Here is a 16,190-nt window from a genome sequence, read left to right on the forward strand (position 1 = left end):
TTCCTCCTCTCTACATATTCACACGTTTTATCTCACATTTTTTTAAACTGAAATTATAGATTTTAAAAAGTCTATAATTTTTAAAAAGTCATGAAAAAATGTTTAGGTAAAAATGTTACCATATAACTAGCTGACTTTTACAAAATCACTCCAAGTGATTTCTTGAAAACTTCATTTCGGGAAGTTTTTTGTTTTTTGCGTTTTTTTTTCCTTTGAATTTTCTGCAGCAGTCACTGCATTCCAGTTGAACTAGGTGCTTACGGGGATTTCTTAATAAATGACCACCAAATGCTTTGGAGAATATAGACATTTCTTTGTAAGCACGCAGAAAAATAAAAAAGGCAAAACATTTTAATTGGAAGAATGTGGCCTGGTCAGTAATGCTGCAGCACACGTATAACCCTAATGCAGGGGATGTGTGAAATGTTGAAATGCAGAATTCAGCTGGTCTTTGGGGTTTGCTCCAGAAATACTGGTCTAAGACTATGCCAACCTTCTCTCCTTCAGAACCCCACTGGACTCCATGACAATACCTTATTCATGGTTATATCTCCCACAGTACCCAGCTAGATACTTAACACAAAATGTTACCAAATAGAAGAAATCTTAAATTCCTACCTTGCCTGCTCCAAATCCACAGAGTTAATGAAAAGTTTGTAATGATATCAAATCAGGAAATAGTAACCAATTTTAGAAATAGGTAAGAGTTTACATCAAGATGAAAAGAATAAATGACCAAGAAGTCTGTGAAAACAATATATGGATCATCAGAAGAAATAGAAATGAAGGGCTATGTTAGCTGGGCTGATGGGATCATCATAGTTTTATGGCCTAAATTGTATTTAATGTGTTTGAGGGATATTTTTTCCCTTGTTTTTCTTAGCTCCTTTTCTGAAGGCTCATGCTTTCTGTGCCTGCCCCACATGGTAGAGATGTTGACAATATTTTTCTGTAAAGTCTGGTTATTAAATTATTAGGCCTTTGGGGCCTTAGGCTCTCCGTCATCACTACTCAACTCTGCCCTGTGCAAAAGCAGCCACAAACAGTATGTAAATGAAAAGCGGTTTTCCAATAAAACTGTATTATGGACACTGAAATTTGACTTGCCTGTAATCTCACATGTCATGAAATATGAATCTTTTGATTTTTTTCAACTGTTTAAAAATCTGAAAATTATTCTTAGCTCTCAAATCTAACAAAAATAAGCCGTGAGCCAGATTTGGCCCCCTAGCCACAATTCGCCAACCCTTGTAGAGGACACTAAGTCAAGGAAACAATGTCTTTATTGTATTAGTAGTGATAGTTTTCCCTTCAGCTTTTGCCTACTGTAGCTTTATTAGAATATGAAAACATCGATGTAAATTCAGTTAGTTCTATTTTTAATAAAAGATCCTTGAAAATATTCCCAACATGATCATTTGTGAGTAATCCAAGATGCTAATTAACTGACAGATTTAGATTTGCAAAAAGTATTGCATATATTCTAATTTGTAAAAAGTATTGCATATATTCTAATTTGGATGTAGTCCATTTTAGAACAAACACTAAATTATGAAGAAAGTATGATTAAGTATGCTTAATTTGAAAACTGTTGGATTTATTCGTTGTTCCATGTGGTCCCTCAGTTAGAAACAGTCATCCTGCACACTTGGCCTACATTGAGCACAGACACTGGAATTGAGAAAAAAAGGGACACATCATCTGTCGGCTGGGGACAGTAGCCTAAGAAGGAAATGGCCAGGTTGCTGTTGCCATCTTCTACTATCCCTGGTCCCAAGGCGAGATACACTCACGTCCTGACTTTTCCCCGTTGGAATTTCTGCCCTTGATAAAGCCCGGCCAGTGTCCTCTTAGACCACAACAGAAGGGGCCAGCTGTCATTTGTCCCTGTTGGCACATCTACTCCCTCAGACCCACTCAGAAAAGTGAGGCCTGATGGTTGTTGCCTCAACTATTTTCTCTTGCTTTAGAAGGAAGCAAAATATAACCTTAGCAACCAAAACTTTTTTTCTTTTTTGACAGGGATTGTTAACCAGTAAGAATTTTCTCTGATTCATAAAGACAAAACAATGTATGTTAAATCAAAACATGCTCCATATCTTAAACCTAAACATATTTCGTATTTACTTCTCTTTCTCTCAAGAGGTATAACCACAATATCCTTTCGGTCATTCTCCATATATCAGTGAATTAAAGCAATAGCATCATTTCCGTCAACACACTGAGGTTTAGTAAGAGTTTAATTTAGGGAAAAACTGGTTTTGAAAGAATATGGCAGATCACAAAACTATTGACATAAACTTACTGATTCGTTTGTTTATTCAGTTGCTTCTGTGTTTCCCCGAAAATAAGACCTAGATGGACAATCAGCTCTAATGTGTCTTTTGGAGCAAAATTTAATAAAAGACCCAGTCTTATTTTATTATAATATAAGGTCAGGTCTTTATAATATAATGTAATGTAATATAATAAAATAAATACCAGGTATAATATAATATAATATAATATCGGGTCTTATATTAAAAGACGCATTAGAGCTAATTGTCCAGCTAGGTCCTATTTTCAGAGAAACACGGTATGTGTGAGTGGTCCACTATATGCCAGATGTTGAGGCCAGTGGGAATCTAGGAAAACTGAGAAGTAGTCTTTGCCCTCAGGAGCTTATTCTCTACAGGTGAGAGACAAATGAGCCAGAGCTGCAGTGTGGACTGGGGAGTGACGGAATGGAGGTGAACACAGGGCTCTGGGAGCAGCCCATCTAAGCCAGCCTGTGTGGCCTGGGAATCCAATGTATGAAACTTCCTGGGAACCCATAAAAATCGAGGGAAATGATTTCTACTTTTAAAGAGAACTTACTCTAAAATAATTATTCTATTTTGAAACCTAGAGTCTGAAGATGAATTTTCCATCCAAATTTGAAGATCCTATAATAGTTCCTCTTCAAGAATTTGCATGGGATCAATATCTACAGCAGAAAAAAAGGGTAAAGGATATTCGGGGTGCGGGAAATGAGCAAAGTTTTACCTGAGTTATTTATGTATGCATTGTTTTGAAAAAACGGAAGTAGTAATTTTAGTGAAACTAGATTTCATTTCTAACTTATTTCACTTTTCCTAAATTATTTCAATCATTTTACCAGGCTGATTTTTAAGAAAAAGTAAAACATTTACAGAATTTTCTTTTGGAGGGCACGTGATCACGGTAAGGGTTAAACTCTCAATGCTACTCTTTACCCCTGCTGACGGTTACCATTTTTCCCTGCCCGTCACTGACTCACACTTCCTGGCACTCAGGTTTCTATGGCCTGGCACTCTTCTTGGCCCTAGCTCTGGAAGGTTCTGGTGGTGTACAGCACACATACAGTGGGCGGCTTGTGTTGGGCTGTTGCCTAGGGAACTCTGATGATAGGCACCAAGTTCCCACGGGGTAGCCTTGCTCTAAGAACCTTCCTTGTCTGCATCGCCCCCAGCAGTACCGTGCAGGACCCCAGGGCTAGCAGAACTTGTCCAGGGATGGCAGATAGGTTTTCCGTTGGATGCCAACCCTGGTTAGTTGGTAATGCTGCCTGGAGCATGTGATATGAAGAATTCTAAGGTGGCATCCTGGCTCAGCAATATCTCGTGTTGCAGAGGGAGGCTGGTGTGGGGTCGTCCTGCTTGTCACCCCGGCCCAGTCCTGTAGAGTCCCACTCCTGGTTTCCCTGCCCCACCCCCCTCCCCAGTGGCTGGTGAAATCCCATTTCCCCTGACCAGAGAGAGCAGTTTTGATTGTTCTGTGCTTGGTTTGCACAGGAGACCCTGTGATCTTGTGATTATCACGTAGATAGTGTGGCTTTACCAGAGACCACTTCAGTTTCCAATCACGTGAATGGTGCAAGACCGAGTCAAGAATACCATTTGTTAAGTCTCATACCATTTTCATAGCCATAATACATTTTCATTAGAATTCAAATAGAACCATAACAAACACTTACATATGGTGCTTATTATATGCCAGACACTATTCTAATACTGTGTTTCCCTGAAAATAAGACCGGGTCTTATATTATACCCGGTATTTATTTTATTATATTACATTACATTACATTACGTTATAAAGATCTGATCTTATGTTACAATAAAATAAGACCTAATTTTTGCTCCAAAAAACGCATTAGGGCTTATATTCAGGGGATGTCATCCTGAAAAATCATGGTAGGGCTTATTTTCGTTAGGTCTTATTTGGGGGGAAACACTGTAGCTTCTACATATATTAACTCTAATCCTTATAACTGGGTGTCCAATTGTCCTGGTTTGTCTCGGACTGAGGGGTTTCCTTGGATGCAGAAATTTTAATGCTAAAGCTGAGACAGTCCTGGGCAAACCAGGACAGTTGGTCATCCTAACATAAAATAATGTTCTCTTAATTTTTATCATCAAACTTACTATACTGTCTACCAGCATCATGCTCTCTCACCTCCAGGACAGCCATAATCTTATGCTTTGGTTTGCACCTGCTCCTCTTACATATTCCCACTGTGCTCTTAAAGATTGGTGTGGTTTCCATTCTGCAATTTCCCGTCCTTTTCAGCCTGGATTATTGACCTTGAGATGTTTTATGTTCTCTTCCTCTTGCTTTTTTCATGGGGCCTGAATGAGACTTTCTAGGTATGTAATTCTTGCTGCTTTTCCCCGCCTATTCTTTGTTCCTTATCCTTCCTTCCCTCTTTCACCCTCATGTCCTGGATACCTGTCACCTTAACCTTTCCTTCCTTTTCAGGACAGTATTTTGTCCATCAGTGTAAGTTGTGTGTTACATGTAATGCTTCTTAGCACAGTTGAAGGGAAAGGCTGGCCTTTCTCTTCAGCAGAATATAAAGCACCCCTGAGGGATGGCTTCAGGGCTTTTGAAATGCCTTTCTCTCCCTTCTAAAAAAGGCAGCATTATACATCATAGTTCTGGAAAGCCCCAGAAACAATCAAATCTAGCCTGCTATCTTGAGGCAAGCAAACAGGTCACCTCACGTATAGAAGACATGCAGAGACAAGGCATTTACATCTTCTGCTACATTTCTCCCACCCAGCGAATGAAAATATCCACAATAAACTTTTTCTCCCTTTTTCATAGTTTTGTGTCCTGTAAATTTAACATTGGTAAATTTAAACAGTCTGGGAAGTGTTGACTCATAGACTGTCAGTGATTTACATACAGTTCAGCCTGAACAAGTTTATTCTCATCCTCGAAGCAGGTTTTGATAAGGGCATGGGAAGTGAGGAACTGAATATGAAATCTGAGAGAGCAGCTGGGTATGGAGCAAGCTGGCAAGCTGAAGACAGACTGTTCCCCAAACCAGCATTTCTCTAAGTGCGGTCTCCAGGCCAGCAGCATCTGCATCTCCTGGATGTAGTTAGAAATGCAAATTCTCAGGCCCCTCCTCAGACTCAGAAACTTGGGTGGGGGTCAGGAATCTGTAATTCTGATTGCCTGCTAAAATTGGAGCATAGCTATCCCGAATTATCCATGGTTCTGCCAGGACTGGCACTGGGTAAGAATAAACCAGATCTCCTCAGAAGAGACGTTACTCAGTGGCCACACATGGGGATTTAGGAGGTTGGCTGTTGGTGTTGTGTGGTTGAAAACACTAATGCATCTCATTTTGAAGGGCTTAGAACTTGAAATTGTTGATATGATAGTTCTTTTCCTCATTGCCCCTGGTGCCAGGAAATCCCTGCTGGCACTCAGGAGGCATTTCCTCATGCTGACCTTCCTGCATCAAAAAAGCATTCCTTCCCGTCCTTGTCACTGAAAAACAAGTCTTTCTCAGAACCCCTGACCTTTTCACATGTGCGCACAGTAAAATGTGCTTCAGAAATGACGCCAGAGACTGCCTTTTTTTTCAAGTTAACATAACAAATTTGCTACACACACGGATTTTTATTACCAGATTACCATCTATTTTCTATAATTGTACCATTTTAAAGATTACTTCTCGGCCATTTTTTGCTTTCAGTGATGTCAGATTCTTGAAAATGTTCTCAAAAATTTTTGAGAGCAACTTCTGAAAGATGGCAAAAAATATATTTTTTAAAGATTCAGTCCTGGAGTTAAGCCCAAGCCCTGACTTGTGGGTTTAGCAAGTTTTCTTTCTTCTTTGTTACATTTTGTTGTTGTTGTCATTTTCCTTTACAGGAACTTAAGAACGAAGTCTGGGAATATTCTTCCCATGTCATGTGTTTTATTAATGATCAGCTCCTGGGTGATGCACTTGATCTTCAGAAATGGGCCCACAAGGTGTGGGATATAGTTGATTTTAAGCCCCCTGCACTTTATGATGCGCTGACTGTGGATTATTCTGCTAAATTCTTAAGCGATACCAAGGCAAGTTACATGAATTTTTAAAGAAAAATAGTGAAATCTTTGATCATTTATATTGACTCAGTGTTAATTACTGATATCCTAATGAGGGGAATATAAAAGTGTAGGAGACCAGGTTGTAAGTTCTCAATGACCTAATGATCCAGTTGCAAAAGATTATAATATGACAGAGTTTGACTTGATAGTGTATAAAGCAGCTTATCTCACAGCAGACAGGCTGCTCAGGGAGAGGTACATCCCTGTTCCAACATTTCTACTCCCCTTAGAGGTTTATATGCATTATTACCCTTTTTAAAATATAAATACTCCCCACCCTAGAAGGTTGAGCCTATCATGCATTCATCTTATGGAATATTTTAACACTTTCTAATACCTAAGTGAGAGCTACTGTGCTAACAGAATGGGAAGTTTGAGAAGGTGACATTTTAAAGCATGACACATGGTTGGTGAGAGCAGGACCAAAAAAAGCTCTGGCATCAAGGAGGTTTTTGATGGCACTGGACAGTCATGAAGTTTGAGGTCCAGAGAATGAGACAGACATCAGGGTGGGATGGCAATAAAGGTAAAAATACTTTGTGATTTTGCTCAGAAACCTTGTAGTAACAACTACCACATGCTGAAAAATCACTTCGTGCTCATGGTAGCCTGGGCTCATAGAAAGATCCAGGGTCTTTCTGAGCTGTGCAAAGGCAAATGCCTGCTCCATTCATCCTTGTTTAATCACTTCCTTGAACAGAGTCTGTAGTAGGTGCTCAGTGAATGTTTGGTTGAAGAAACAAGGTACTTGGAAAATGCTAGAAACTCTGGGGTGTAGGAAGGAATTTAATATTCACAGCAGTTAATTCCCAAAGGGACGGGAGTCTAGAAGTACATAGTGTGTTCTGGGAATAGCAGGGGACAGCAAAGAGGCCAGAATTAGTGGGGAAATGAGGTTGGGGAAAAAGAGTATCTGTCGGGATTCTTAGTGCCGTTAATACCAAGCTACCCTGATTAACTTAAGGAGAAAAGGTATTGTATTAAAAGGATATTGGTAACCTCGCAATTGATGGGAAAGCTGGAGAACCGGCTTTGGAAAACAGGTGGGAACCAAGGGAGGCCTGGCAATAGGAAAACATGGCCAGAATCACACCCCAGAAATGTGCAGCCAGGATCTGCCGTGGGTGCCCACTAGCCCAGGTTTGAATTGCCACTTGCACTAAGAATAACTTCTCAGCTCTTCTTGTGTCTTTGTCACTCCCTAGAGAGACGGCCCCAGGCAAGAGCGCCTAACCAGGGGAGCCCAGGTCATATCCCTACACCCTGGCTCCCACAGGATAGGGAGAATCTGGCCCCTTACGGTCTGTATAGGGTGCTGGGGCCCTGTAGGAGTTCCCCAGACAGGAAAGGTGTTCAGCTGTTACATAGGAAAAAAACCCAAATAGTTCTATCAAAGGTAGGTTGGGCTTACCATCCATTCTGAACCAAGGAGTTAGATTTTTATCAGAAGGAAGCCAACCCAACAGAACTTTTCATAAAGAGTATGACAATCCTTTTTGTTGTTTTGGAAAAACTTTTAGGGCTGTGCAGAAACTGGCTGGAGTGGGGAAAGCCTGGTGGCAGGGCAGGCATTTGGGAAAGTTTTTATGGTAGCATGGTCTAGCGATAAGGAGAGCTTGAATTAATTAGTGGCAGTGAGGAGAGAGGACCTAGATTCCAGAGAAAATCTTAGGTTTTGCCCAGTAGATTTTTCTTGCTGAATAAAACCCAAGGATTTGTGTACTCCTGGTGTGGATTGATATGCTAGATAATTATGTTTGTGTGTTTGGCTCCTAGGTGACATTATCTTGTGTTGCGTTTATTTGCTCTCTGTTCATTAGAATTTTCAGAATTGTCTAGTCGGGACAACCTCATGAAGACAAAATATCATTGTACAGGGAATCATGATTTCTAACATATCCTCCTTCCCCCTCCGCCCCCCAAGCCTGGGAAGTTAACTATATTATGCCTCTTATTCTAAAGTTCTAATATTCTTTTATAATTAAGAACTTATGGTACAGAAGCTGAGAGGCACAAACAAATTATAATTACTAGGGGATGTAGTACGTCATTCCTGTATAGCACAATATATTTCAGTCTTTTTAAAAAAGGGTTAAAAGGACGTAAAATTAATGATAGCGATAAAAGTGATTTCATTTATGTTTCCTAGATTCTTAAAAAATAGGGCAGGGCAACTTATGTGCTTTATTAAATCAGGCGGCATTTTTATGTGTGAGAATGGTGTCTGAGATTCAAAGTGGATTCCATTAGATGTGTTCTGGTCCTTAAATGAATGCTCTGTGCTTGAAACTAGTGTTTTCATTTTGGAAGCCTCTTTGTAGAGCTAGACAAGACCTCACATATGTTATTCGTCTCTACCAGAAAGGATGTCAATTGAAAACAAGAGGTGGGCGCCTCTGGGAACCTGAGGACATGATTGAAACAACGCAAAAGCACAGCATCTCTCTTTCTTATTCCAGGAATTGCACCTCCTATGGATTTAGTGGCTTTATTTTCCCTCTCAGAAAGCCTGGTCTGGCTCTGGTCAGCTCTAATCTGAGCTATCTCTGAAAATCCAGAGCACACAGTAATCAAATCCATGGTGCTCACGTTGGCTCTTTTCCCAAAATTACTCAAGAAAGAAAAGAATTCCCAGTCTGCCTCTTCTCCCTAGTGTTTCTTTCCACACCTAATTAGCAATGTGGTGGATATCTAGGCCACGTGTGCTCAGTGTCAGGGACCGGTTAATGCTAGTGAAAGCTTTGCTACTGAAGGGTTTTAAAAAGTGTGTTATTTAGGTTGTAAAGGCTTGATATAATAAAATGAAACAAACTTCTTTATGTCATTCTTTCAATTTTGGTGTTACATTCTCCGCTGTTAATGCTGTTGACATCTTATCCATGAAAACATTATTCTGTTTTATCTTTGGTCATTTCTAAAATTTTCTTCCAAGACATTGACTTGCATTATCTTTTTCTCCTGAATTTTAATAGCATGATTTTGTGTTCTTGGATATTTCTATTGATTTTAATCCAATTGGAAGATTGATTTTTGAGGTAAGAGGGTCTTTTTTGTTGTTGTTTTAATAAGTTGGGAGTGGGAATCTGTAACTGTCAAAATGTCAAAGACTTAATCCTTGAAACCTTTCCTCTTTATTTTGTAGCTATACTGTGATGCATGTCCCAAAACATGTAAAAATTTTCAGGTCTTGTGCACAGGAAAAGCAGGGTTTTCTCAAAGTGGTATCAGGCTCCACTACGCAGGTTCGATTTTCCATCGAGTGGTACAGAATGGTTGGGTACAAGCAGGAGGTGAGTTTGAAATCTTAAATACAGTTTCACTGCAACATCAAACTGGAATTCCAAAATGTTGTTTATCTGCCTTTATGAAATGTATATAGAATTAGATATAGTTAATATTAGATGTTATATTCATTTAAAGCGTGTTTTATATGGCCAAATGATGAATTAAGATATTCATACTGTTTTAAAAATTTTCCTAATCGTTAAATTAACAAGTCTAAGGTATGTTAGCAGAAATATCCTAAAATGAAAAGTCATAAGAAAGTAGGATAACATTTTTTTTAATCAAAATGTAGTTTTTAAATAAGAGTACTTAGAAAATACAGTGCTTTCAAGAAACATACTAAAGGTGGGAATTTGAAAGTAGAATAAACGGAAAACGATTTATTTCTCACCAAAGATGTTACAACTGAAAAGTAAGATCTAGAGCATTTTGGTCTCCATTTTGCCTTCTTTTCAGGTCAATCCTTTGGTTTTTACATAGGCCAGGTGGCTGATTAACAGCACAAAATTATATTTTGGAGGCCTTTAGGGAAATACCCCATAAGGAGCCGTCAGGCAGCAATTTAAAAATAATTGGCTTCATACAGAAGGAGATTTGCTTGAACTTGATGAAATATGCAGAGGCTTAAATTAATAATGTTTATTTTTCTATAATATGGAACATTCTGAGGCTGCTGAGGAGAAAAATGTAGATTTAATCCAACCGTGTTATATGGAAATCAGCTTTTGCCCACACATATAACTGCCACTAATGAACGAGCAGGACAGATACACTGCTTGGCCCTGCACTAAGTGCTCTACCTACCTGCGTTCATTTACTCCTCAGAACTAGCTACCTGGGAGGCACTTACCATTATCCATCTCTATACACATGAGGAAACAGGCTGGGTACAGGTAACTAACTAATATCAAGATTTAAATCAAAACCCTCTGACTTTAAAGTTTACTTTAACCACTATTCTGCATTGCTGAATTTGTTGTCAAAAGTATAGAAATAATACCCGATATACAAGACTGAATTCAAGGGGGGTGGGTTATGGCCACAAAAAAGATTAAATACTGATTGATGTCAATGTAAAAAAATCACCTGAGAGATCTAAAGCAAAGGGCAAGAGTAACGATGGGCGTTGGACAGACAGCGCAGAAGAGTGTCACTGGTGTTTAGTTGTTAGGGGAGGGGAGCCATCTGGGCAGATTTGTCTGAGCAAAGCGAACTTTGTATCTGAAAGAATCTGCGCTGGGGGACCCCCGCCGTCCCCATTTCTGGATTTTGCCTTCAGCCATTGCAGCATGTTCCTGAGAGGTGCTGAGGGCTCTGGGGTGAATCATGGGGGGAGTGGCAGGCAGAGTAGGGTTGGAGATTTAAGGTTTATCAATTAACTTCTGAACCAGCTTTATGAATAGTATAATTTGAATGCTCCATGTCCTCTCCTGTGTAAATTCTCTCCACATGCCTGCTGTTACGTCAGGTTTCTTTAAAATAGCACAGACACTTCTTTTATAGATAAATCACTCATAGTGGGTTAAAATGGCAGAGTCCTTCAACAGATACTTTCTTCACACCATAGTCAAGGAAGGTAGACTAGAGATTTGAGGAAGTAAAGAGGTACTGGGGCCAGAGGGATTAGGTTGTTGCAAAAGTAATTGCTGTTTTTGCAATTATTTTTAACCTTTTACTGCAATTACTTTTGCACCAAACTAATACAAAGACAGACCTTAGAGACCTTCAGTTTCACGAGTTAGCTTTGCTTCCCTTTTAGTGATGGGTAGATAAAAAATAACCTGTACATGGAGGAATTTTATAGTAGGAGAATTGCCTAAATCAAAATATGCATATAATGTATATAATGCAAAATAGTCATGTAAATACCTTTTTTTAAAAAAAACAAACAAACTTCATTATATTACAAAGGAACTTCATTTCCAAAGTATTGCATAAATGAGTTATCACTATAGGGTCCCAAGGAATGAAAATTTGAACAATAATTCTTTTTAGAGAACCTATTTTTATTCTTGTTCTAAAAAGATCTTGCTGTTCCTATTTCATCCTCTCAGTTTAATCTTTCCATTTTTCTGAAAAGCAAGATTGACTATAGACTAACTTGTGAAATAAGCAGAATTTATATGAACACATTTTTTAAAATAGTGACTACAATTATAATTTAATGTTTCATTATTTCAAAGTCTAGCACTATAATTTAACCTATGTCCAAGAGGTATTAGGAAAAAAATTGGGTCTTGAATGTAAAAGTGCTTACAAAATACAAAAGAAAACATTACATAATAGTAATATTTTCATGGTATAGATGTTGAACAATTAGGTAACTTACTATAGTCATTGGTCTAAGAGGAATCATAATTTAAAGCATTTTTCCCCTGCATTATTGTACTCTCTTTTTTAGTCTCAGAATTCTAATGTTTATTTATTGTTATTTTTCAGACATAGTAGCTGGAAGAGGAAATGGTGGAGAGTCAATTTATGGACCAACATTTGAAGGTATGTGTCTTTAAAATAAACATATATTAACTGATTATTCAAATTTAACAGGACAGGACAGGACAATTTACAGTTCCAAATAAGATAGTGTTTGGGGTAACATACTTAAAAGTGGGATTTAAAATTGGGGGAGGGGGAAGGCACCCCAGTCCAGTCCTGAACAGCTTTGTACACATTTTTTCACTCACCTAATTATATTATTTCTTTAGGTTAAATTCCTAGAATTAGGATTGTAGGGTTAAAGGGAATTGATATTTTTAAGGCTTGTAATTTGCCATTCTCAGAATTGGTACCTTGGTCATCATCCCTTTAAGGCTGTCTGGGATCTTGGCAACATGGTAGTGATGGTAGCATAGTTTTTTTTTAAATTTTTAAAAATCTTAACATAAAAGCAGTCAAAAGAATTAGAAAAACTGAAAACCCATGGATAACATTTATAACAAAACTAGGTGATAGGCTAGTTACATGAATACCGAAGTACAAACAGGTGAGGACAGACTAGCAACAGCCACAAAATCTGCATGGTATTTGCATCTGTGTGGGAAAAAGTAGGGCATCTGAGGGACCTGAGAATAATAGAACCCCAAGATAGCTAATGGCTGGTGAGTGCATGGGGCCCCTAATAAGGTTTGAAGTGACTGGAGCAGTGTAACCTCTGTGAACTCTCAAAACTGATCTGAAATGGCTGTCTTCCAGGACAGGCTCACATTAAGGAGGAATTGCTGGGAACTGAATCAGAATTATGCAGGATATAGGGACAACAGTGATAAAGAGTGAATGGGAACAGAGCAGGAAAGAAGGCAAGCTGCCATATTGTTGAAAAGGGCATAAAGGGAGCTTTGTGAAGTTAGAAAAGCTACTTTCCTAAAGCCACACCTGCTTCTCAACATTTAGGAAAACTAATTTTACATTAAAATGAGCAGCAAAAAGTCATGGTTATTAGAAGACCAAAGAGAATAAGGAACAGAGTAACATCACTACAGATAATGAAAGCGCACTAGAAAGACATGCTCACAAACACACTTCAAAACTCGGACAATTTCAAAACGAGCTAAAAGACATTGAGAAAATAATACAAGACAGGAAAGAACTCATAAATAAGAATTAGAAAAACTCAGATATGAGGTTAAAGAGCAGAGGAAAGAATTAACAGTAAAAGAAAATTTCAGAAATAAACAAACTAGAAGAAACACGAGACCAAATAAATACAACATGTGTCTTAAAAGAAGGAGAAGGTAAAAGGAGTAAGTTTTTAAAAAACAAAAAGAGATGAAAAAAGATAAAAGGGATTTATAATAAAGTGACAGATATTAAAGATAGAACATGTGGATAACTATCCCTAAAGAATTAAACCAATACAAGGGAATGGAACGAATACTGAGAAATATTATTGAAGAAAACTTTCCTGAAATAAAAAAAGATTTGATGCTTTATATTTTGTTTTGGGTGGTGGTTACACAACTATACAAAATTGTCAAAATGCATCAAACTGAACATCTAAGATATATGCATTTTATTATATGTTTATACTTTTAATAAAAATTTATGTATGAAAAACTCGAAACCACTTATTGACAGAGCACACTGCTACTTAACAGGACTAAACCAAAACAAGCAACACTAAGACATATTTTGGTAACATGATTGGACATTAAAGAAAAAGAAAAAGCTAGGCAAAAAGAGCAAGTGATTTACAAGGGAAAGACAAGTAGATTATCATCATCTTCTTTGACATCATATTCTTATGCCAGAAGAAAATGAGGTAATACATTTGTGATGCTCAAAGAAAGGAAATGTGAGCTAAGGATTTTATATCCAGCCAAATGGAATTTGAATTATAAAAGGGCACTCAGAGTTAAGAACACGTAAAACTTCAGGGAATAGTGTTGCCAAGAGTCCTTCCTGAGGAATTGACCGTAGAATGAATTTCACACAAGCAAAATACAAGAGAGACTTGACATAAGGCCTAGTGGTGAGCATTAATTGTATAGTGACTTGTAAAACTAAAGTTTAATGAGGATCAAAAGGGTGAGCGTATGATATGTAATGACTATATGCTTAGTCTAACTAATTTTTAAAAATGAAAGAAAATGAGGAGAATACATGCAAATAATTTTTAAACTATGTTCAGTAATTATATTGGTGATGGTATTAATACTGTTATTCTGAGATTGTTGTATATGTATGTAATGTGGGAAAAAGTAAGTAATTAAGGGATATTCTAATTTAATTATTTCCTGTGTCCTTGAGAATAAGGATTTTCACTGTGTAAGGAAGAAGAGACGGATGAAATAAGATAGAGGCTAATAAGTAAAATATTCCATAGTTCTGAATTTGAACTGGAAATTATCACTTTAAATTTAAGAAGTATCATATATACCAGGTCTGACAATGAAGTTTGTGAACTTGTTGCAACGATGTTGTTAACCTTTTTTGATGTCAGAAAGATGATTCATTATGAATTAGCACCAACTGGACAAACAGTTCACCAAGTTTACTATTTGGAAGTGCTGAAAAATCTCCGTGAAAAAGTTAGACGACCTGAACTTTTCGCCAACAATTCATGGCTCTTGCATCACAACAATGCACCAGCTCCCACGGCACTGTCTGTGAGGGGGTTTTTAGCCAGTAAACAAATAACTGTATTGGAACACCCTCCCTACTCACCTAATTTGGCCCCCAATGACTTCTTTCTTTACCTGAAGATAAAGGAAATATTGAAAGGAAGACATTTGATGACATTTAGGACATCAAGGGTAATATGACGACAGATCTGATGGCCATTCCAGAAAGAGTTCCAAAATTGTTTTGAAGGGTGGACTAGGTGCTGGGGTTGATGCATAGCTTCCCGAGGGGAGTACTTCGAAGGTGACTGTAGTGATATTCAGCAATGAGGTATGTAGCACTTTTTCTGGGATGAGTTTGCGAACTTAATTGTCTGACCTCATATATATGGCTCTGTTTACTGAATTGGTCTACAAACAAAATGACCAATCCAGTGGTGACAAACTGCTAGTATTTAGATTGTTGTTTTGAAATGTCATTTCTTGCTTAAAGAAACCAGGGCTTCTGGGAGAAATGTCAGATTCCAATTCTGGGACAGGAAATTACAAAATGTACCTGGAACCTCATGTTCAGTCATGCTATCATCAGACAGCAAGAATGCTATTAAAGATTTACGAGGGTCGTGTCAAAGGCCTCAGGAGCCAATTTGAAGAGGTTCTCACTGGCCAAAGATGGAATAATTTGAATAGTAGTTGCAATTGATTGAAACCCAACACATGTTTAAAATCCACCAGTTCATGATGATATTATATTATAAAATAAAGCCTAATTACTTGCCTCTGGTGAAATGATAGGAAATGAATTCATCATCTTGAAAACTGATAAATATAGGGAAAGAATCAAGCTTTTATCTTGCCTTCCCTATGTGAACTGGACCAAATTATAGATAAGAGGAAACATTTCATTATAAAAATATTCCACTTATTAATGAAAAGGAAGTAATAGAATTAGAACATCACCATTTTGGTGCCCTCAGTGAAATAATGGTTCTAGGCATTTGCTGCGTTAGTGTCTGTTATCTTCACCAAAAATAATAGACAGGACATAATGAGCCTATGTTGAGAAAACAAACTACCAAAGGGATAGAACAGGAGTCTAATTCAGCTTCTGAACCCAGCTGCTAACTTGCAAGAAATACAACCAGTCCTGCCATCCGTGTTCTTACAGATCTCTGTGCTATGTAAAATCATGCAATGAAAATCACAGGACTTATGGCAAAAAGTGAGGTAAAAATACTTTCTCAGTGGCACATTAGAAAATAAGATAGTAACCTAATAAAAGCAGTAACCCAGTTTTACATATATGATGTGGTCAAGAAACACATAAATACAATAATAAATAGGGCACTCGGCCTTGTAAACCCCCTGACTTTTGAGAAGGTCTCGTGGGAAGAATTGCAACTGGTGGGTGATTTTGAAGTGGTGGAAAAAGGGTTCTCTCAAATCGGAGGCAAG

At 37.9% G+C, this 16,190-nt stretch overlaps 1 protein-coding gene across 8 annotated transcripts in view; it reads left to right on the forward strand.

Moving 5' to 3' along the window:
* The window catches only part of PPIL6 (peptidylprolyl isomerase like 6), a 33,202-nt gene that overhangs the window by 468 nt on the left and 16,544 nt on the right, over positions 1-16,190 (forward strand). For 4 of the 8 annotated variants that reach the window (XM_019734963.3, XM_019734959.3, XM_074333400.2 and 1 more), the window contains exons 2-6: positions 2,888-2,983; positions 6,169-6,357; positions 9,363-9,425; positions 9,533-9,680; positions 12,115-12,171. In XM_019734963.3, coding sequence (XP_019590522.2) covers positions 2,888-2,983; positions 6,169-6,357; positions 9,363-9,425; positions 9,533-9,680; positions 12,115-12,171 — 553 coding nt within the window. Of the gene's footprint in view, positions 1-2; positions 2,791-2,887; positions 2,984-6,168; positions 6,358-9,362; positions 9,426-9,532; positions 9,681-12,114; positions 12,172-16,190 lie in introns of those variants that run through there. The other 4 variants (XM_074333402.2, XM_088795519.1, XM_074333399.2 and 1 more) reach the window with 4 other exon arrangements.

Source organism: Rhinolophus sinicus, chromosome 2 (genome assembly GCF_057876585.1).
Source record: "Rhinolophus sinicus isolate RSI-liver-muscle chromosome 2, RSI-T2T, whole genome shotgun sequence".
NCBI lineage: Eukaryota > Metazoa > Chordata > Mammalia > Chiroptera > Rhinolophidae > Rhinolophus > Rhinolophus sinicus.